Here is a 22136-nt window from a genome sequence, read left to right as displayed (position 1 = left end):
AGGGCACTTGAAAAAACAGCTGGTAGAGTGCTCGAACGCCAAAAAGAGCTATCCGGTGACACGGTTCAGCGCGCTTCTAGGCCGCTCTTACGGGCGTAGGCGACGGCAGCAGCATATTACCTCTGTCACCTCCGAATACGTCAGGGACAAGTAAATTTAGTTCTTGCCTCGTTTAGACCTGATACTGCCACATTGAGAGGTTGGTCTCGTTTTGCAGCGCGGACAACGAATGCGAATTTATTTCGAATATATACGTCGTAGAAAAATATGTTGCGGGAATGCGATTACCCAATACCTGGCAATAACTTGTGCCTTTTATGGGAATATAAGCCACGCGAAAATGTTAGTGTAATCCCAATGCTGTGGTTCGTAAAATATGTGCCCACTCATGCCTTATAACAAGAACCAAGGAAAGATAATGAGATAACAGAAAAACAAATGATCTGTTATGCCCTGAAGAAGCAGAACAGCTCCTGCGGGAATGAAAAAAAACACAGCGCAGTTTCAGAAATGCTGAAAACGTTTGTCGAAACTTAAGCAAGGTAGTGCTCATTAGACCAACTAGATGCGAAACGCACTGATATTTCGCAAGACATGGGGGGAGGGGGACGCTTAACTACAGTTGTGCACAAAGGCAGAGCGAAATCAAAGAGTGAACGTTTTAGTAATCACACACACATGCTGTGCGTTCAATTTCCTTTTGTTTTTCGACTTCAAGGCACAGCTAATCATTCGATGAACACATTTTTCGAAGTGATAAAAGGTATCGCTGGAAGAGAGTGGTATTCTGCAGGGTCCCGGTGTCGTATGATAATGTTTCGAAGACGCGTTTAGTCGCGAACGCGGCTTGCTTTATAAGCTTATCACCGCGCTGGTCGCGAAGGATATTTGTAGCAGATGATGAATGTTTGCGAGCGCTCACCTCAGGACAAGACGACCCAGTATTAAATTCTTCAGGTGCGGACCCCCAGGTATACTTTTGTATTATTTACCTACTTGTTTTGTTGAATGCTAATGCAATTTTTGCCACATTGTTTGTCCAATGTAGTGATCAATATCCGAGGTATTATATTACCAATCGTAACTGGCGTGTTGTCAGGTATGAGGGTTCCGCTGGTATACATAAGCGCACAAAACAGATTTACATCATGGTGTAGAGGCATCGCATGACCATCTGAGGAAACACTGCTTATGGAGACACTGTTAGTAAATTTGAGTGCAGTGGAATTAAAACCAGTCCAAGCATATGCGGCTTCGCCACATTGCTCTGTAATGCACACCTGGCGCTCATTCACACCGAATGTACCACACTAAGATAGCGATAGAATCGTTTACCCTCTCGTAAATATCCCACATTTGCGAACAGAGCGATTGTTCCACAGTAATCCGTGTTTCGAACACATGGCAAACGGTAAATCTCAGTCTCGAACGTGCCCCCAAAGCAGCGGCAACAGTGGGAAGCGGGATGGTGACTCCCGTGACTGGTTTCGAAACCGGCCGCTAGGGGGATTTCAGTGGCGTCCCTACAAGCAGCGCTCGAGGCGTATAAGCGCTCTTGGATCTTCCTTTTGATCGTAATATGAAGAGGGCATATGCTTGTGTAGGTCACTTTTTTCCAAAGGACCAATGCCTGGGGCGTGTAGTGAGACTGCATCACTAATAAATTTATGTGATTATACAAAGGTTAGTCACCTGGCGATCGCTTTTGTCGCTTGGTCTCGGCACTCTTTCGTCGCCGCCACAGAAATGGCGTCGCTTTTGTCTCAAAATTGTGAAGGGGCCTGAAAGCTAACAATGCCCGGAGCGAACATAATAAATGTGCAAAGCACGAAACGAAGAACCCGTGGCTTGACCTTTTATTTTATTGTCGTTTTGTCATCCAAGAATCATTTTTTTTCCGCACGCATGCGACGGTTAGGGGGCAAATCTTAACACCTATATCCTTTATGAGAATATATTGTGTAGGAGCAGCTGGTCAACCGTCGCGTACTACGGTTAATTGCAACAAACGAGAGTGACACAAAACACGTCGAAATGTGAAGTTGTAGTGAAAAAATCGAGAAGAATATATTTTGATGAGGACAACAAAAGTGTCGCTGGAAAAGCCCGTTCCACATGGTGCGAATGTACCTGCGAATTCGCTGCTGCGGCGACGCTCGCGCGACAAAACGACTTGTTTTTGTAGATGGGGCATTAGATAGTTATGGCGCACGACAGCAAATTTTTAGGTAAATTCTTAAGTAGGGGGGAGACGAAGTCCGAAGTCGTTAGCGCACTCGTTTCCGGTGGCGGCCCTGGTTGCATGAGGTACTGAAGCAGCCAGGCTTGCGGTTTCGCCCGCGAATCTCCCCTAGTTTGTTCAAAGCAGCGACTCTACATCGCGCCGAGCAGCGCGCACTCGCTGAACACCCTCGGCTTCCCAGGAGGGAATCGGGCACCTAAGGGTGAGTAGGTGCACTTTCCGGGCAGGATTTCTTAGGTTCTGAACAAAATCCTAGGATGGTTTCCACGAACGTGGTTGCCTTGCTCGCCTCGGATGACAGCGCGATAATTTTTGGAGGGGTGGAAGGGGGGGGGGGGGGTGCTGAAGGTTCACAAGCTCCAACCGCCCCATTCCTGCACCCTGGCATGTCCGTGTAGCGGGAAAGGAACACTCATTTTTCGTCAAGTTTGTATTTTCTGAACTAAGTGCCGATTTCGCTGAAGTATGTCGCTAAGTGGCCAACAAATACTTCGTCTCAGTGTTTATATTCTACCTCCTTTGCCGGCAGCTTTCCTAGCGGTACCTTATGAATCACAGTATTTAATTACTTTCGGTGAATCATCGCATCTAAAACGTCCATGCCCGAGAAAACACAAGCCTTTTATACATGAGGAATCGCGTAATACCTCACGAGTGTTAAGGTGGCGCTATGAGCTGGGCAGTAGAAATAGGATGGCTGCAAATATGGAGGTCGTGATATCAGCACTGTCCAAATACGCAATCTTCGGGTCACCGTCTTCAGACATTTATTTAAGTCCTTTACTTGCAACATACAGTGGTTCACGCGTGCTGCGTGCAGGGCGTGCCGTGGACTGGTGGTCGGCCGGCATCGTGATGTACAAGCTGATGACCGGGCGGGTGCCGTTCCGGGGCAAGTCTAAGCAGATGCTCCGGGAGCGCATCATAACAGCGCCGCTCAAGTGGCCGCGGCCCGACGAGCACCCCAACTCCGCCAACACGCCGGCCAAGGACATCACCTACCGGATGCTCAAGAAGAACCCCGTGGAGCGACTCGGTTCGCGCACCTACAGCGACCTCAAGACGCACCCGTTCTTCGACCACTTCAACTGGAAGATGCTGTACCAGAAGAAAGACCTGTGTGAAATTGCCAGCATCAAGGAGATCTTGAACAGCGACGCCGAGAAGGACGGCAAGGCGGGCGAACCGAGTGACAAGCGCAAGCACCAGAAGATCGAGGAGATGAACGACGTGAGCGCCGAAAGTCAGAAGCCGCTGCTCTGCTACGCTTCGTCGAGCTTCAAGAAATTGATGACCAAGGTATGCGACCTGTTGCAAATCACGGAAGCGAAGGGCATTACCTTAAACGGGTCACAGAAAAATGGAGTTTGGTTTTTTGAACCGACTCCTTTCCCCTTATCGCAATATTACGAATTTCATGGAAAAACTTTAAACAAATAACTCATGTATGCAAGAAACTTCATAAAGGGTTGACAGCGCATAAACACGACGGCACAAGGAAGAGGAGACAGGACAAGCGCTGATCAGCGCTTGTCCTGTCTCGATCAGGATCAGCGCTTGTCCTGTCAGGATCAGCGCTTGTCCTGTCTCCTCTTCCTTGTGCCGTCGTGTTTATGCGCTGTCAACCCTTTATGATGCTACACCAACTAGCCCACCAAGCCATCCTCGTGATATGCAAGAAAACTCATGAAGCAGTGCCGAATACACTCCACTTTCCGGCTATATTTCGACGACGTCACATGACCTCGTCTGTACGGTTGGCGGCCGCTGACTTAAGTCCATACCAAAAATCATGTCTGGACGTTTGTAGTGGGGCTTTTGGTTACGTTTGATCTTATCGCCTGAATACTAACATGGAGCTAGCACACCGACAACCGTGTTTTTAGTACTGGCCAATACATCACCAATACTGCCCATACAACGTCGCGCGGCACAATGTTTGAATGCTTTTCAATATTTCGGGTGTTTTTTTTTTCTGTTACAGCAACGTCTTTCGTGCCTAGTTCTTTCAAACTGAGAAATGCTGTTTTTTGTCGTCGTGGACCCCTTAAAAGCTAACCTAACTCCCCAGAATCCCGATGCTACACTGCACCCATATCGCAGTCATTATCCATAAAAAACAATAGATGTTATCCTATAAGTTGAACTAAAATTCTGCCTATTCATTGCTCGATATATTTACAAATACTGTTTTTGTGGAATGTTTTCAGTTGGCATCAGTTGACAGCACACGAGAGACAGTTCGTATGAAAAGAAAGCATTTTAAATGATCTGCTCCTCCTTCAAGTCACAGTGGCAATGGCATTTTAACAAGGTGTCATCAAAAGTTGTTGGAACACGGTCTCGCAAATATACAGTAATTTATTTCTTCCGGAAACTGCCTGCCTGCATACGTTTGCGTTTAAAGTAGCCATTTGTAGTAGAAAAAGCTTCCGCTAAACCGGCAACGGCTATCATAAAGTTGGTAACACAAACATTTTGTCATATTCACAAATCCTTGTTCTGATTACTTATGACGGCATCTGTACCATGACAAATTATCAGCCATAACCCCTGAGTTTGTTCGCTGATATTGGAAGTAAAAGCAACGAATGACCTAAACCCTACCAATTTTGGCTTGCGAGGAAGTACCTAATACCAGTAGCCGTGGAGCGAACATATGAGCTCCGCTATTGGGGGGGTTTGTTAAAATATATTCCGAATAATTTAATCGGTAAAAACGTTCCGTTCCTAGGTAAAGACAAGCAAGACAGCGATCACGTTGCCCGAGTCGTTCATGGAAAGCAGCGGTGAGGCATCCACGGCCATCGACTACCAGTCCAACTCTGCGGCCGCTTTGAGCAGTGAGTGAAACTACAGATCATCGCAGACGCATCAGTTGCTCATGTCTCTGCACAATGCCAAAAGCAAACCCGCTACAATGCAGCGATTCCGGTAGAAGCAAGACCGTTGAAATTTGGTCCGACATATTTTACGGTTGCAGCCGCGCACAAACTAGAGAGATATTCTGGAATGCATGTGTGATGATTCACCCCTTGGCGCGTACGACGGAACTCAAGGCGCAATGTTGCGCCTGGCAGACTCGATGGCAGAGTCGATTTTCAGAAATCTTAATTATACGACCTCTGAAAATCGACTCTGCCATTATTGCCGATCACAGCAGAACAGTGAGGACTTTGTAGTTTTCAGACCACAACTAGAAGTGTCGCTAAAAATATTTATACATTATAGCGAAGCTGTATAGGTCTCCATTCACGAACTTTTTCTCGTCCGTGGACAGCAAATCTCTGCAGTTCGAGCACCCAACCGGGGGAACGTGTGATCGTACATCAGGAAGGAAGAGGACGTCAACAGTGGATATGGAAAGAGAAAGGGAGCAGTTTTGAATCACACATACACCTCAAACCATAGTGTTTGTGTCAGTAAAGAACAAACCCAATACACGACTGCCACGAACGTGGGGGATAAAGTACTCTATTAAACTAACATTCGGCAGTTCTTGTGGTGAGATACACTTGCAAACAGGAGGGATGTTAAAATCTCTATCTCTGTCCACATGTCTTCCTCACACACACACACACACACACACACACACACACACACACACACACACACACACACACACACACACACACACACGCACACGCACACGCACACGCACACACGCACGCACGCAAGCACGCACGCACACACACACACACACGCACGCACGCACGCACGCACGCACGCCACATAAATACACTACATATAAACAATATGCGTTGAAAAAATTACATTTTGCGACGTCAATACATTTCCATAAATACAAGAGTACTCATCTAATAGTGACTTCTGAAGAGCAACGTCAGTACGAGGAACAGCCGGTAGGGAACCGGCAATACGAATTAAGTTTTGCAAAACTGCATTTTATAGCCTTTGGTCAATGATTTGCCATAGTGCCGTGGACAATAATTACAGGTGATGCCCACAATTGTGCTGTCCAACCGCGTTGAAAGCGTGGATGGGAGCCCAGGTCTTGTTGTCCTTCCAGGTGGCGTATCATTGATAGTTTTTATTTCTCGGGGTAATTGTGTGAGGGTGGTGGAATAATTGCATAATTTTGATTTTGTCACTCAATTTTCGGGATTTCTTGTTTGCATAACCGCGTGTGACGCCCCAATTCATCCGAAGTCATGGCAATAGGGCGCTGATATTTTCAAATAATCCTTCTACCGTATTTTTTTACAAAGAAGCAATTCAATGCGCATTACCACTTAAAGGAATTTTGTGAGGCACGGTCATTTACGTTTGTTTTTCTTTCACAGATTCTTAGGGTACCTGTGCGCTAAGTGATGTGGGCATGTATAAACCTCACCACCGGAAGTAAAGTTTTCCCTATATATCCGTCTCGTATCCACTCGCTGTTATGGAAAGCACACAAATGACACTGGGGTCACTTCGCAGAAGAAGAACCGTCAAACACGCGAAGTGCAGATGAAAATGTGGCCCGAGCCCCGAGAACTCCAGTTACTAACCTAAGAGTGGCACGCACTAAACAACTTGCAGAGTTTGAAGAGGTGAAGCCGCAAAGGATTTTTTTTTTTAGGGGGGGGGGGGGGGGGGGGGGGGGGGCGATTGGTAGTGCTCGTCGCCCTCAAAGGAAAGTCAACCGAAGCAGTGGTTCTGCTATTTTCGCCGCGGCGGCCGCATTCCTGATGGAAGCGAAAAGCAAAAACGCCAATGTGTACGAGATTTAGTAGCACGCTAAAGATCCCCTGCAGGTGGTCAAAATTAATCTGGAGGCCTCCACTACGGCGCGCCTCATCGCCTGCGTTGCGTGGGCGCGTTAAACCCTACAATGAATCAAATCAAATCAACTTCTGCTGTTTACGCTCATAGAAACCATCCGGTTAGAATGTTAAATAAGAACCGAAAAAGACTCTTTAGACGTTACGCACTTGAGCTATGAATGAAAAAAAAAATGATTGCACGCCACCGAGGGTTCCCACTTTTGGGCTGCGAGTAACGGTAGCGGTTGCACCGCTGTGTACGTTCAGCGGATAAGTGACTGATATGACGTTCCTCTATCCGAACACCGGACTCACTTCCACATCGGCACTCTCCGCTTCCCCAGTGGTTGTGCGCATGTCCAGGCATTGCGAAGCAGCACGGCCCTTTAGTTGTGTTTTTATCAATGCGGAGCTCAGAATATGGAACCCTGCGGAGTCGCGTGGAAGAGTTTAAGGGGCCGTGCAGACAAAATACAACTTTGCTTCCTTCGAAAAATTTGGTGTTTTATATTGCCCCCAGCACTTTTCCAGCAGCAGGTGATGATTTGTTCACTAGGAGATTAATCAATTCAACTTAAAATTTTGATTCTCCCGCACAATCGTGTTTCCTGACGCCTGCCATGACGGCACATGTACGGGTCTTCAAGCGAACTGCAAGTGCGTATTTCAGTCTGGACTGGATTGCGGAGCCTTATTTACCATCAGTCCTCCTAGATGGCGCCACCATAGTACTGTTCCCCACCGCTATTCCGCACCGCATTTGCACCTAGCTTGTTTTTGATACGGTAGGTACTAACCATTCCGTGAAACAAGGGGTATGGTAAGGTGGCCATCTTAGCTATGGTAGTGTCACGTAAGACAATGTTGCTTACGCCAATCGGCCAGTGTTGTCTGAAAAAAAAAAAAAAACCCCGAAGTGCCGCACTGCTGCGCAGCTATGACAAGGATAGAACGCGCAGTACCAACAGCAGTACGCAGTGGTACTAATATGTTTAGGTAGATTTTCATAACTTCGATTGTTTCACACCACCTTTTTACGACTATAAAATGAATATGCATAACACGTAAGCGAAAATAGCTCCTTCTGCAAGCGTCTAAGCCCTGCCTAACTTACCTGCCTAATTTGCCAGCTTCAGCAAACCGCATGACTGTGCATATGATATCATATATTCTAGTGCGCAAAATGAGCTAGTGAGTCGCATGGCCACTTCCTTTTTTTCCTAATTACGTAGCTGGTGTCAGTATTATCATGACGAAGCAATATTCAAATGAACCAAACTTGTGTTTTGTCTACATGGCCCCTTTATATGAATGCTTTTTAAAGCGAAAGCTGTCTTTGGGAGACCGATGGCGTCCTGAACGGTTACAGGAATACCGCTAAAGAGGAACGGCTATAAATACCACAATGCAATGCACGCGTCGATCATGAAGGAGGAGTACAACAATGTACCTTTATCTCTTCAACCATATACATTTCGTCGACGCATTGCTTCGTTCTTTGCCATTTGGGTCTTTGAAGACTTGACGATCGATTGAACGCATTTTCAGCGAAGGGCTTGAAAAACTCTTGACGCGATGTTAGAAAGCTTTCTCGCATCGCTCAACTTTCTTTACGAAGACATGGTAAGTTATATTTTTCAAGTGTAGGTATCTAAACAAGACAGCTTATTTCGCTGGCATGCGCATCTCGCCATAAACATTTTGTATTATTGTGAGAAATGTCACAAAACTGGTGTTAAACCTTTATGTGATTTGGCACATGTGATGCGGGGAGGGCTCATTTCCCCCACTTGGTTCGGGTAGCGCACAACGTGGAGTCTTGTTGTCATCCCTGGTGGAAATGCCTAATGGTGCCAGGAGTGGTATCTTCCCAATTAAACGGACCAATGCTTTAAAAATAGTTTGAACAGTAATATGCAAAATGCATGTATGCTTCGAGGTCTTCTGAGAGCACCTTTTTTTTAACTTTGCAAGTACCGCGTTTCAATAGGCGTGAATGTCTGCTATCTCTTTCATAGCCAGGCGTTATTTTATTAATTTTTATTCGATACTCTGCAGGCCTGTGGTAGAGCATAAAGTAAGGGGGAGCACAATAATTACAAACTGATGTAAGAACAAAACAGCAAAAACAGAAGTAGCAAAAGTAGCCTAGGACATACACACGATGTGTCTCATGAAAGAACTGCCTAAGGGTACGTTCCCACTTCCGACACGCCACGACGCGACTGCGTCCCTCGTGGTTGTTCCCCGTTCTGTACAAATTTCTGCGTGCTTCCAACCAGCTTTTTTGGCTCGCAGGGAAAGAAATAACCTCTAGCTCGGCAAGAATGGATTGGAATCTTTGGACCATACACGTTACTAACCTTAAACAGTGCCGTAAACATTGGGGCTTGCTGGAGGAGCAGCAGGCGGAAATGACGTCAACGAGCACTTTTCGAGATCTATTCGAAATAGTAAGAAATAGTACCAGTACGATAGTCTTGAACAGTGCGCGGCTTTCTTGGTTACCACTTGCTATAATACCGCATGCACAGGGACGTCATTTTTCCACACCTCGTGCAATAAAACTCCTCGGGCTTTAAACACACGTTACTTGTGGTTCGCGGACTTGAAAGATGCGTGGAACGCTAGCCATGTCAGGTTCGCCTAAAAAGATGTATTTTTGCTTTACGCGCACCACTCGGGGCTGTTTGTCTCATAGCCTAATAATAATAAAATTTTCCCTCTTCCTCCTTTTCTCATCGATAGACCATCTTGTACTCATTAGTGGTCACTCACGTGTAAGTACGGTGCAGAGTTAGTACAGACCAGATAAAAGATGGTCCAGGTTCAGCAGTTCTAAGCCTAGTTATCACGGACGAAATGGAGGACTATGCACACAGTGCTTCGTGAGAATTCGCCTTTGCTTAAAATTTTGCGGCCTGTCATCTAGCTATATCTATTGGAAGATTGGATTCATCCTTTCCTTCGCACGGAATAGCACGCTCAGATAGCCCAGTCACTGCGCCAAAGATAACGAATGTAAGACACCAAGCGCCGGCGAAGCAGCCGTTTTGCCTTTGCCCTGTTGCTTGGCATCGCAGCAGGCAGAGCCCAAGCGAGCAAAGCGAAAGAAAGGTGCAGGGTGCGCGCAAGCGGCTGAAGGTAGCTGGTGACGCAATGAATGTTTTTAAAGATGTAGCGCCACCGAGGTTTCGCACTAAACGTGAGTTAGACGACGAGTGTGTGCAGACTTAAGTACAGTCTTTATTAAAATTTTCTAGGCCAAGCCCAAAGCACAAGCTTAACGTCTACCTGTGACCGAATTATTTCGTGACAGCTAGAAATAAAGGTGTCTCTCCTCTTCCTTGTTGGCAGAAATGATTCGGCACCACTCGCAGGGTAATTTGGTACTTTGGTGCTTATCTGGCCTCTGCACCTTTGGCGTGGCCTGGAAATTTTTGACAAGTATTGTACATGGGCTCGCGGGCACTTATTCGCAAGTACAGGTACCAGTAAACTGGTGGATATTTTGTGCTCGCGATTATCGTACTGGATTGTATTCGCAAGTCCATGTACTTACGAGTAAGTACTTTGATCATACTTAATCACAGCGCGAAGGACGGGACAGACAGAAAGATTAACCACCGGTGTTTCACGAAACTGATATTCTTACCAAGCACCCGAAGCAGCTACACCGTGAGATAGTTGAAGCCTATCACATTAGCAAGAGGGGCGATAAGTGTGTGAGCCACTCTTCAGTGGTGCTTACTGATAAAGAGGTCCAGTTCATGGATAACGACAAATAAGCCATGTTCCCGTTTGCACTTTTATCTGGTTTTTTTGGTTTTTGTATGCTCTTTGACACGTGCGGCGTTGTTTGCCTTCAGTATAAATGTTTGTTGCGGGTTTTCAATAAATTTAGTTGAGAGTCAGCGCCTGTCCAGTGGTTAATCTTTCTGTCTGTCCCGTCCTTCGCGCTGTGATTAAGTATGAACACGTACCAACTCGCCCAACTTGCAACTGTCCTATAAGTACTTTGAGTTGGAGTATACACTTTCGATTCACTAGTCCCAGTGACTTAACAGATGGCGGAGACGCGATCCCTTTAGCATATTTATTTCATGACGTTGATCTTCCTGGTAGCTTTGCTGGTTGGCGCCCACCTGTTCGTTGCTTACGTGCTTCGCATCTATTCGTGCTCTTTATTTCACTCTGTGCAATGAAATAAAACAGGCCTGCCTCTGTTCTCGTTAGGCCTGGGAGTCAAAGACCCCGCGGCCGCCGAGAAGGTGGACCTCATTCTGTACCGGAAGAAGAAATACTTCAAGTTCTGGGGATTCGGTTTCTCAATGCGGCGCGTCAAGGGAGAGGAGTCTTTCTTCACTTACGTAGAAGTGAGTTGTTTATTATTTCCTTCGCGCGCCCTCGTCTCTAAACCATCATTCGCAGCTAAATGAATGCCCATTCATAAGATGGCATTCGCGCAGTACCGCGCTTGGCCCTTGCTCCCGTGTCGAGATGATTGTGTGATCGATTCAAGTGAAAAAGAAGCTGACCAGGATGCAGCGGCAATGATCTCAGATAGGCTAAGAAAAATCGCTGTTAATCCTTATCTCCATTCTGTTTCCCACGGCCTTTAAAAGACTGTTGACCATTACGAGGTCATTTTTCGTGGAGGCAGGCAAGAAGCTCGGCAATGTGTACGTTAGTGTTGGCAGAAGGGCGCATTCCTTAGCACCGTTCATGACAATTTTGTTAACGAGCAATGTAAACGCATCAATACTCTGGTTTTCGCTTAAGTTTCCCCTTTGGACGGCTGTCTTCCTGCTCAGCGGTGATGTATATGCATGGCTTTTTGGCGTAATTTGAGCCCTACCTTTCTAAAGAGTATGAGATATATGGGCCAGTCGGTGATGTGTGTTGAAGCACAGCTTAAACAATCGAGACTAGGATGAAAGGCAAAAGTACGAACAGAGGACTTACTTACAACTGATTTACTCGCGACAACAGAAAAGGGCCTGTCGAGTGAGAAAGCTTGCTTTTGGAGTCGCCGGGGTAACAGCGAAACAATGGTTATGTGTGTATTTAACTGCACATCAATTTATATGCCGTGCCGCCACAAGGTTTTGCCGCACAATGTACTACTACTACTACTACTACTACTACTAATACAATCTACTACTGCTAAGAGAATAATTTATAGATGATAATGCCGTAATGATAGTAGCACTATCGTATCCAATCATGCTAGTCGGTGGTATTGCATGAATGCAGAACACACACCGAAGCACACTTCAGTTCTCATGTGGCGAAACATTCTTCGTCGACATTTTATTGAAGTTGTTTACATCGCTGCAGCGGAAGTTTTATGCATTTCAAGCGAACCATATTATTCAGGTACAAACCAAGAAAACGTCTGGTAGCGTCCCCCTGACCTTCAATCTATAGGTCAAGCAAGCGATTCGTGCCGTTTCGATGTACCGTCCCACGCAAACACCGTCTCGTGGATTTGTGAGAGCAGCGCCGCTGGTTTGTCGGCACAGATGAATGCTTTCACAAGCACTTCGTAATGGACCAGTTTGTAACGGAAAGCAGCTGAAGCTTCGTTTCACGTCCATCCCCACCTAAGGGTTGCATTCGTACATTTTTTTTTTTAGTTTTCCATGCTATCCCGCAGCAGTGGCGCAGTGGCGTTGTTGCTGCTGAAACCAAGAACGCGCGTAGTCGAGAATTCAGCGTACGTTAAAGATCCCCACGATGTCAACATTAATCCTGAGCCCCCCCGCCACTACAGTCGCCACATAGCGCAGGTTAGGTTCTGCACTTTAAATACCCAAAATTTGAAAATAGAAATAGTTTTCGAACATTATCGCCCAAATTCAACTTTAAAGAGAGTTTTTATAACAAAACGTTCATGCAATCCAAATGCTCCAGTCTTCTGTAAGCACTAAGCCACTGCTACTGGCGAGAGGCCGCAGCGCAGACTCTGCGAATAACAGTACCGGTCTGCTATTCCCCAGGCGGTGACCAAAGGCACTCCGGCCGATCTGTCCAAGGTGCTGCCCCTGGACTTCATCCTGCACGTGAACGGCATCCCCGTATCAGACGCGCCCATCCCTCGGATCAAGAAGCTAATCAACGGCGCTGGAGACCAGCTGGTGCTGTCGGTGATGGCTTCCAGCCCGTACCGACTGCTGAGCAGCGGTCGCGAATTTTTAGGCCTCATGCGCAGCATCAGCCACGAGACCGCCGTTGTCAAGGCAGCTGGATTCGGTTGCATCGGCACGAAACCGTATGGTGTTGGACTCATCGACGTCGACGTGCCTGACGAAAAGCTGAAGACCACTGCCAAGTGCTTCCTGTTTCTGGTGAGGCTTAGTAGAGGACGGCGCTGTTACCGCTTTTTAGCGCGCAGAGCTTTGGCGCCCGGTACGAGGGTTTCGCGGAGCTGGTGGGAGCGGCATCCGCGTACCCAAGCCAGCGAACGTGCCATTCAGCAGAAGGAAGACAAAGGAGCAGCGGCTAGCGATGGTGTGAGGAGGAGGGCGGCACGCGCTGCTAAGGCGTCATCTCCCGGCGCGTTGCAATGGCTCAGTTTGCCTCCCTGCCTTCCTCTTGCACCTTCGACAGATGCTCCTCCGCGTTTAACCCTTTAAGGGTTTTTGCCGTACGTGTACGGCAGGGGCGGATCCAGCCACTCATTTGGGGGGGGGGGGGGGCGGTCACTTGAAGTACAAATGAATAGGGTGAGGGTGACTTTTGTTTTTAGTAGTTACTATTATCAAAGGAACCCCATCAGAGCATAAATACTGTTAATTTTTGCTCACAGTGGTTCTACTCATTTGTTCTAATCAGTTTTCTAATCTTAATGAATTTCAAGAAATACTACAAATATCCGGCTACCATACTTCAGAAGTAGGCACATTTTGCTGTGCTAAGCCTTTATTAGGAATCGGGTTGCGTGGCCGGTGCGAACACGGGTTGGTGTCGTGCCGGGCAGTCATCAGGACAAGTTGATGTGAGAAAGAACGCTGTCTTTATACAAGTATTTACATTATCCGGATCACAGTGAACAGGCACGGCGCTTTCCGGTGCACCGGCACCATATTAAATGAGCCGATTGACGTCCAATCATTTTCTCTCTTTCGACGTGGTCACCAGAATTACACTAATTCTTGGATATTTCCGGGGTCATAATGATGAGCACATACCTGCACTTCAAAAGTGAATGTGCCATTCATAACCAAGCATTACTGCAGATACAATGGGAGTTCATGTACGAGACTGCAGAAACAATGCCACAGAAATATGTGCAGCTAGAACACCACGACGTCTGGTTGGTAGATTTGGGAACTTCTACTGAAAGTTCTAATGTGAGCAATCCAATGCTACAACACAAATTCCAACCTCCGTCGTCCACGATTTCCGTTGGCGAAGCGATCAATAACTTTTTCACAGTCAACAGGGATGTCTCTGTGCGTATGTAGCAAGGCGAGGCCGGTCAGGCGTGTCTCACACATCTGTGATCGCAGCCATGTCTTTAAGCGGCGGAGCGTAGAGAAGGATCTTTCGGCGCTGGCGACGCTGACAGGGAGAGTGGCCAGTATTTGTAGTAATGCTTTGATCGAAGGAAAGATGTCGACGTCGCACATGCAGAATGCTTCAACAGCAGTCGCAGGGATGTCGGCTCCTTCTCTTTCACGCTTCCACTTTTCCCGCCATAGCCGCAGTTCTGTTGCAATAGCACTAGCGCTTATTGGGCCGTGGCTTATGAGCGATCCATACCGCTGGGCAATCTGCTTGACTACTTTTGCTTCGTCTTCTGATGATATGGTATTCAGCAGCTGTGACGGCAAAAAATAGAAATTCGGCTTCCTCTGCGGTTAGGGCAGTCGTGTCGGGGCAACCTGATCAAGGAGGTGGCCACTGGCACTGAAGGGAGGGGGGAGAGGGGGGGATGTTGACACAGGCTTTGGGGGGGGGGGCGATCGCCCCTACCGCCCCCCCCCTCTGGATCCGCCACTGGTGTACGGCGGCGGTTTTCCGTCCCGCAATGTCCTTGCCGTACGGGTACGATTTCGAGCATCCGTTTGAAATTTCGCGCCATATTAACGATGCATGCTCCCTGGGAGGTGCTGCCACCTCCTGGGACTTACAAGAAGTGTTTGAAAGTTGATTGTGCTACCTTCCGATCGCGGAGGCATTGCTTCGGCCAGTCCGGCAGTGCTTCGGCGCGTACGTGTCAACGCGTTTCGTGGTTTCAGTTTCGCCACGTGATCGCATCGGAGGCGCGCGAAACTTGATCGGCGGTCACTATCAGGGGCGGCGGAAGTTGATTTCGATCTATATTGGCGCTGCTGTTATCTTGTTTATTACCCACGCTCACTAGGTATTCTTGCCCTCCTTGCTTGGAACTGAAGTAACCTAATCGGAGACTCCGTTGCGGGGGCGGCGGAAGTTGATTTCTATCTGTATTGGCGCTGCTATTAGCTTGTTTATCACAGGCGCGCATGAGTTATTCTCGCTCTCCTCGTTTACTGGGTTGCCTTCGAGTTCTTCAGATGCACGGCAAAGCGGCGATATGGCCCAACGAACTGCCCGCTCTGATGACACCGACCGCGATGACTCTTCTGACTCTGAGTTTGCTCCTTTCACCGAGTCTGAATCGGAAGACAGTCTTTCTTCAGAAGAAGACAGCTCATTTTCGGACATGCGCTTTATGCGTGCAGACTGCGGTAAGGCACTGTGCGTAGCCCCGTGTTTCAAGGAATACCACACTCTGAAATACTATTGAACATTTTTCAGTTCTAAGAGATGCTGACCCCGAAATGCGGTTCCTGATAAATTTTGTACCATTTAATCCTGACTTTAGACATTTTGTACATTCCAAATCCGCAATAAACTAATTTGACCACCAGGGAAAGTTTTTTTCAAAAAAATTCGACCCTCAAATGGTTAAGGCTCACCCGAACCACGAGACGTGCGCGGGAGGTTCAAACACGATTTCGAACAACATGGTTGCCGGCGGCGCCGACGCGCTGCGATGTAACAGTGCAGTAGCGCGCGCGTCCGTGCGTTCGCTGATCACGCGATCAATTCAAGAGACGCAGCAGGTATGCGCCGTGACCAAGAGGGCAGTTCGACCTCCGCAAAAATTTCACATTAGGGAGTATAGTAATCTTCACGTGAATTTTTCTTCGTAAACTCCTGAACGGGGCCGTGAGGACACAATACAAGCTCCGTTTATTGAGAGGCCGCCCTGTCCCAATAACGACGGTTCTATTTTTATCGCAAACTTCAGCGAATTAATTGAGATATAAAATAGATCATATGCAGCAGGGGCAACAACCTATCCACTTAACGGTGATTTGTTTATGACGTCACTGAATCTTGTTTGTGCGATTAGCGGTCACCCACCGAATCCACTGGCAAAAACGTGAGTGGGCGACTGTAGTGGGGCATCACTTAACAATAACGTGCAGTTTACAGACCGGTAACATTCCTTCCTTCTTTTTTCCAGTACGCAGACGTGACCAGTACGAACGACAAAATGATCTTCCCCGGAGACGTGTTGGTGGATATTGACGGCGTCGCAGTAGAAGGCATGTCCAGGCGGCAGGTCGACCTCCTGTTGGCAGCAGGAAAACCCGAGATCGCGCTCTCAGTGGTCCCGGTATCCCCGATGCGCAAGAAGCGCTTCCTCATCTCCAAGATGCAGGGGTCGACAATGAGTGACATAAAAGTGCCCTCCAAGTCCACGGCAGCCAGCATCAGCTGAAAGCCGCTCTTCGTGTGGCTCCCTCCACAATTGACTGTACGGCTGATATTTTCCGTAGGACAAGCGACAACCACGTGCGCTCATTGATATTTCAATGCGGCATGTATATGGTGTGTTAGAGATAGCCTTAGCGAAACCTCTTTATTAAGCGTACTCACACTTCCGACACCAGCAGCTTGTGCGCGCATGCTTCAGAACTGCGAGCAAATTACGATACTTTTCGGTGAGATGTTTGTTTACTCGAACGCGCCTTAATTTTAAACTGACCATTGAAACAGCATCTGTACATACATTTGTTGCTTATAGCGTTAGTATGTATAGTTACACCTACTGTCGTGAATCTTCATGGCAGCGTTCGCATTTTTTATCAATGTCTTTGACTCATGTAATAATTACCAGTAAAACGTGACACTGTCTCCAACAGTGAACAATGTTATTGACAATGAGATTGGTGGGTGCAATAAGGATTGGATGCATTCGACGCTTGTTAAAATGCCATCCAGTCCTGTGGTCTCAGTCGCCTTAAGTCTTGAGGCTTAGGACCAAATTTTGTTTTTGTAATGGTCACGTTAAATCCGGACGACCCAAGATCGCGCTTGACGTGGTCAAGCTACTTTTGATGCACAAGAAACGTTTTTCATCACTTTGATACAAAGGACCACTATGCAGACACAAAAGTGCCCTTTACGCAATAGTAATATTTGTTTGCTTTAAAAAATTGCCGAAATTACGTTTAAAACACTTCTTCCATGATTTGTCCCCGCTGCTGCCTCGAATATTTGTGCGATAATTTTTATTGGCAACCAGCCGACTCGTGAAAAGTCCACTCATCACCGGAGAACTCATCATTGGCCAGCTCGTCACACCACCCTTTTGGACCTACGCCCTCTATCTCAAATCTCAAAGTAATACTTTCTCAGGAAAAATGCCTTTTTCGCATGGATTGAGTTGCACCGTAACCGTGTGAAAAAAAGCCCTGACTCTCGCTTTCCGGAAATTTACACTGAAAGCGGGTCTGAGGTCAGCTTCGACAATATTAACCTCATTACAAATGTGTAGGAGGGGTGGAGAAGTCTCTGCGACCTTAACCTATGTATAACTCCCTCAGCGCTGTTTTTTTTAGGTGTTGGAGGGGGGGAGATCAGCGCAGTGTGCATTTGTTATAGAAGCGCTGAGCATACAGGGGTGTTGAGGTTGGGTACGTAGCTGGTTTCGAGAATGGTGCTCTGATTACAGCTGTACTTGGGGAAGAGGTGAAGAGGTCTTTGTGGGCAGGCGATGGTGTGACTGCGCATGTGTTTGAACCCTTTAAACTTGGCTCAATAGGTGTATCATTGTTGCTGTGACTCATTGCGCATTATTGGGTTGTTTTTGCAACTTACTAGTGACATCGAGGAAAACCCTGGTCATATAACTAAGCTGGAGAGGATACCCTTACTTGTCACTGAGATCAAGTGTTCTTCACAACACTCTACAGATTTGTCTATATAGAATGTAGAGGCCAAAATTGCATCCATAGAGGTCACTCTTGCCCCACTTAAACAGTATTACGAAAACGTTGAAGAAATAACCACCGTTCATTGCGAGGCCGAGGAAATGACTAAAAAATTGGTGATTTATAGAAGCGTAGTCGTGAGAATAACTAAGTTGTGTATGGCGTAAACGAAACGCAGGATGAAGATTATGGTTCTCCTGTGGAAAGTGTCGTGACCAACATCTTTGCGGGCATGCTAGGGGTAAAAGGGACCTCGGTCGAGCGCGCACACCGCGTTGGCAAGAAAAATTCCACGCGATAACGACCTGTCGGGATTCGATTTTATGACTACACATAAAATATGTCAGTGCTATACGGAACTATTTCAAGCTGAAGGATTCAGCAACATCTCTTTCGGAGGCCTTTTCACTGGCGGTCCATGGAACGCGTCGGAAGCTGTAGCAATCGGCAAGAGTTTACCGTGACAATCGCGATAAAGTTTCTATGGTGTATGACAAACTTAACATGAATAAAAGATTGTATGTTTGGGACCACGCCAGAATGAGCGAGTGGGAATAGAACAATCTCATGACGACCTGCCTGCCGATGCGCGGACTAACGACGCGTGACGCATCAGGAATAATACACCACTTTCATTAGTGTGTTTCAATGCGAGAAGTATTGTTAACAAAGTGCACAAATTTGAGGAGTGGCTGATACTGTACTCCCCTGATATAGCAGTTATAACAGGAACATGACTAAATACTAACATACATGATTCCGAAGTAATTCCTCCACCCTATACCCTGGTATACGTACGGATCATGACAGTCAAGGAGGGGGAGTAGCTATGCCACAAAAAATTGTCTTTCATGTTTCCCCAATCAAGGCATCCCTGATGACGAAAGTACCTGGTGCACTAATAAGGTTAATAATACGTCAATTACTGTATGCGGCATTTATAGAAAACCTAAGGCCCGTAAGATTACATACTTCAAATGAACGATTTCCTTTACCAGAATGTAACTGAGCGCACTAAACTTGCCATCACCAGCGATTTCAACCTCGGTGGCATTGACTTGGATCAGCTTACGACTGGTAGGCACAAAGTCAACAGCTGTGAGCGGCTTTTAAATATAGCTTCTCGCTATCTTTGGTAAAAGAACCCATAAGCATACAAGTTAGCGCCCATTGAGTACTTGATGTCGCGTTTGTATCCCGTCAGTTAACCCCTGAAATAAGTGTAGAAGAAGACATTTCTGATTACCAAATGTGTTTTCTTACATTTGGTAACCAAAATCGGAATGTCAGCCCCATCGATAATCTCTCAAGGGTTCCATTCAAGTAGTATAGCAGGGCGAACGACGAAAGCCTCATCGATCATCTTGACATAGTGTCTGCGGAATCCCATGTGATTATGATAGAGCATTAATTATTTATGGTCAAAGTATAAACAAGCAATATGTGTTTAAGAAGACTTCATTCACACTAAATGGAAACGCGTGGAACGGAACGCAGAACGCGCAGAACGCACTTGTATGACACGTGGTATCATTCATATTAAAAGAAAGTTACAAAGAATGAGAAAGGAACAAATAACTCAGCAGACGTATGTAATCTCACACGAATATTAAAAGTCGAAATAAAAAAAGCCGGACATAATTTCTTTTCAACAACGCTGGCAAGTTTTATGGTAAGGGGGTCCGTTCCCGGCCGTGGAGGTTGCTTTTTAGATGGAGGCTAAAAACGAAAACGCCGTCTGTTCGAAATTTCGGCGCACGTTAAAGATCCCCAGGTGGTTAAAATTAATCCGGAGCCCTCCACTACAGTGCGCCTCATCGCCTGTGTAGCGTCGGCGCGTTAAAACCCCACAGTCAACAAATCAAGTTTATGACAAATCAGCCACAGAAATTTTTGCCATATTTGTCTGAGCCAGTTGCCCCCATCACCAGATTGGAAATAGCAGGTGCCGTTGTAAGCGACGCAAAATCAATTTCATACTGCTTCAATGAGTACTACCAACTTTTTTTTTTTTTTTGCACGCGTTGCAAGGCGCGTTGCAAGCTACGCGCCGGAATGAGAGAAGAAGATACTTTGAAACTGGTGCGCAGCTTGGTAGAGCAGGGTTACATACGGTCTGCCCTACCAGAACATAAACCTTTCCAAAGAGCAACAGGCCGAAATAATTATAAGTGTACAAGATGGCACTGAGGCTACCGATATGCACATCAACAGAAAAGCTACTGGTCTTAGGGGTTCACGTGCAACACATTCCAAGAACATAAGCTCAAGGCCCAGACTGAGAGACTGATGCGGACCCCGTCGGGTAGGACGCTCCTGTGACAGTTGGGTTAAACAGAACAAATAAGAAAAAAATGTCCAAGACAACAGACCTTTCTGGTGATATCCGCCGGAAGTTCCACGTGGCCCCCATTCCTAAAAACATGGACCCCAACCTCCATCAAGGCAGACGCCAAGCACGAGCGGATTACATACGCCACACGTTCTCCTCCAACCACACCACAGAGTACTTGGACGCAGCCACACAAGATCCAAGAAGAGGACGCAGGGGGGCTGCAGTCATAGACTCAGACCTCCATATGATCACCTGTGGCTCGCTACGTCATTGTACCGTGACAGACGCCGAGGAGCTAGGTGTCGCTCTGGCAGCGGCAGAATTATGCCGAACGGGCCGGTCATCTACAATAATTTCCCACTCGCAAGAGGCCTGTCGACACTTCCTCAAGGGACGAATAAGCCACTGCGCACTTCGTGTACTCCTCCAGGATAAAGGCGGCGTTCCCCAACACCCTGATCATCCACCTAAGATTGAACACAGGATCCTGTGGGCCCCGGCGCGCCCGGGAATAGAGGGAAACACAGAGGCGGACAGGGTAGCTCGAGGCTATACCACCAACCCAGCACCATATGATTCCGACCTTGAAGAAGCTAGTCCCCTCGGGAAACTCTACCACATGGCATACGGCAGGGGTATCAGGAAAAGGTATCCTCTTCCACACGAATACCTGACGAGGGCGGAAGCCACCGACTGGAGACAGCTGCGGGCAGGCACTTTCCCAAACCTAAACGTACCGAGTAAAATTTCTTCTACTCGATATGCAGACGCATGCCCATTGCGCCATCAAGAAAAACCCAGCCTCTAACACATCACATGGGAATGCCAAAGCACAACAGCTGTCCCCAATATCCCAAACCCTAATGCGGAGTCGCTGCTGGCCAGCGACGGCTGCGAACACCAGATCGGTCTGATTCAGTGGACACGCAAAGCAGCAGAGGTCGTTGGAGCCCTGGAGCAAGGGTACCACCCCTGCTGACCCCGTCGGCTGGGAACTGTCGCACGTGGCACAAGACCCCGGTGGCGTGCCGCCCAATCCCTAAAAACTATAAACGTTTTCCTTCCTCCCTTCTCCTCAGCTTGTGGGCTTCCTCCTCTTGGCTGAGAGCCGGTTGGAAGCAGCTTCATTCCAGCAGACATTATTTCCCACACCTATGTTTGGACAGAAACAGTTCTCGCGTCTGACGACGGGGATCACGAACCCCTATCGTCGGCATGGCCGCCGGATATAATAAACGCCCGCCTACAGCCCTCTCCTTTGGCCACGACGTCGCAGCGAGCCTCATGTCGAGCTTTCTGGCTCATGTCCAGTAGTGCGGGCTTTGGCCACCACGTACAGCATGCGGTTCAGTTCTTTTTTTTATTTCCCAGCTTCCGCATCAGCGTTTATTTATTAAGCATAGGTGTAGAAAGAAAATAGCCGACTTTCTTGAGGCAACATTGACGGCCAGGTCCTTATCTGCCGACTGCAAATGACAAGGCAGCGCACGACTTGCAAACCATAGTCGTTGCGCTGCGTTTTGATAGCGAGGTGT

General features: G+C 47.3%; 1 protein-coding gene across 1 annotated transcript in view; it reads left to right on the top strand.

Annotated features, from left to right (window-relative positions):
• LOC144148166 (microtubule-associated serine/threonine-protein kinase 3-like) overlaps positions 1-17435 on the top strand; it is a 42387-nt gene extending 24952 nt beyond the window's left edge. Inside the window, exons 9-13 of the mRNA XM_077679747.1 lie at positions 3063-3541; positions 4977-5085; positions 11248-11387; positions 13014-13361; positions 16514-17435. Coding sequence (XP_077535873.1) covers positions 3063-3541; positions 4977-5085; positions 11248-11387; positions 13014-13361; positions 16514-16771 — 1334 coding nt within the window. The 3' untranslated portion in view covers positions 16772-17435. The remainder of the gene's footprint in view (positions 1-3062; positions 3542-4976; positions 5086-11247; positions 11388-13013; positions 13362-16513) is intronic.
• Positions 17436-22136: the final 4701 nt, after the last annotated feature.

Source organism: Haemaphysalis longicornis, unplaced genomic scaffold (genome assembly GCF_048455015.1).
Source record: "Haemaphysalis longicornis isolate Haplotype H1 unplaced genomic scaffold, Haemaphysalis longicornis Haplotype H1 scaffold_8, whole genome shotgun sequence".
Taxonomy (NCBI): domain Eukaryota; kingdom Metazoa; phylum Arthropoda; class Arachnida; order Ixodida; family Ixodidae; genus Haemaphysalis; species Haemaphysalis longicornis.
Note: the sequence above shows the minus strand (reverse complement) of the source record. Positions and strands in the feature narration are given on the sequence as shown.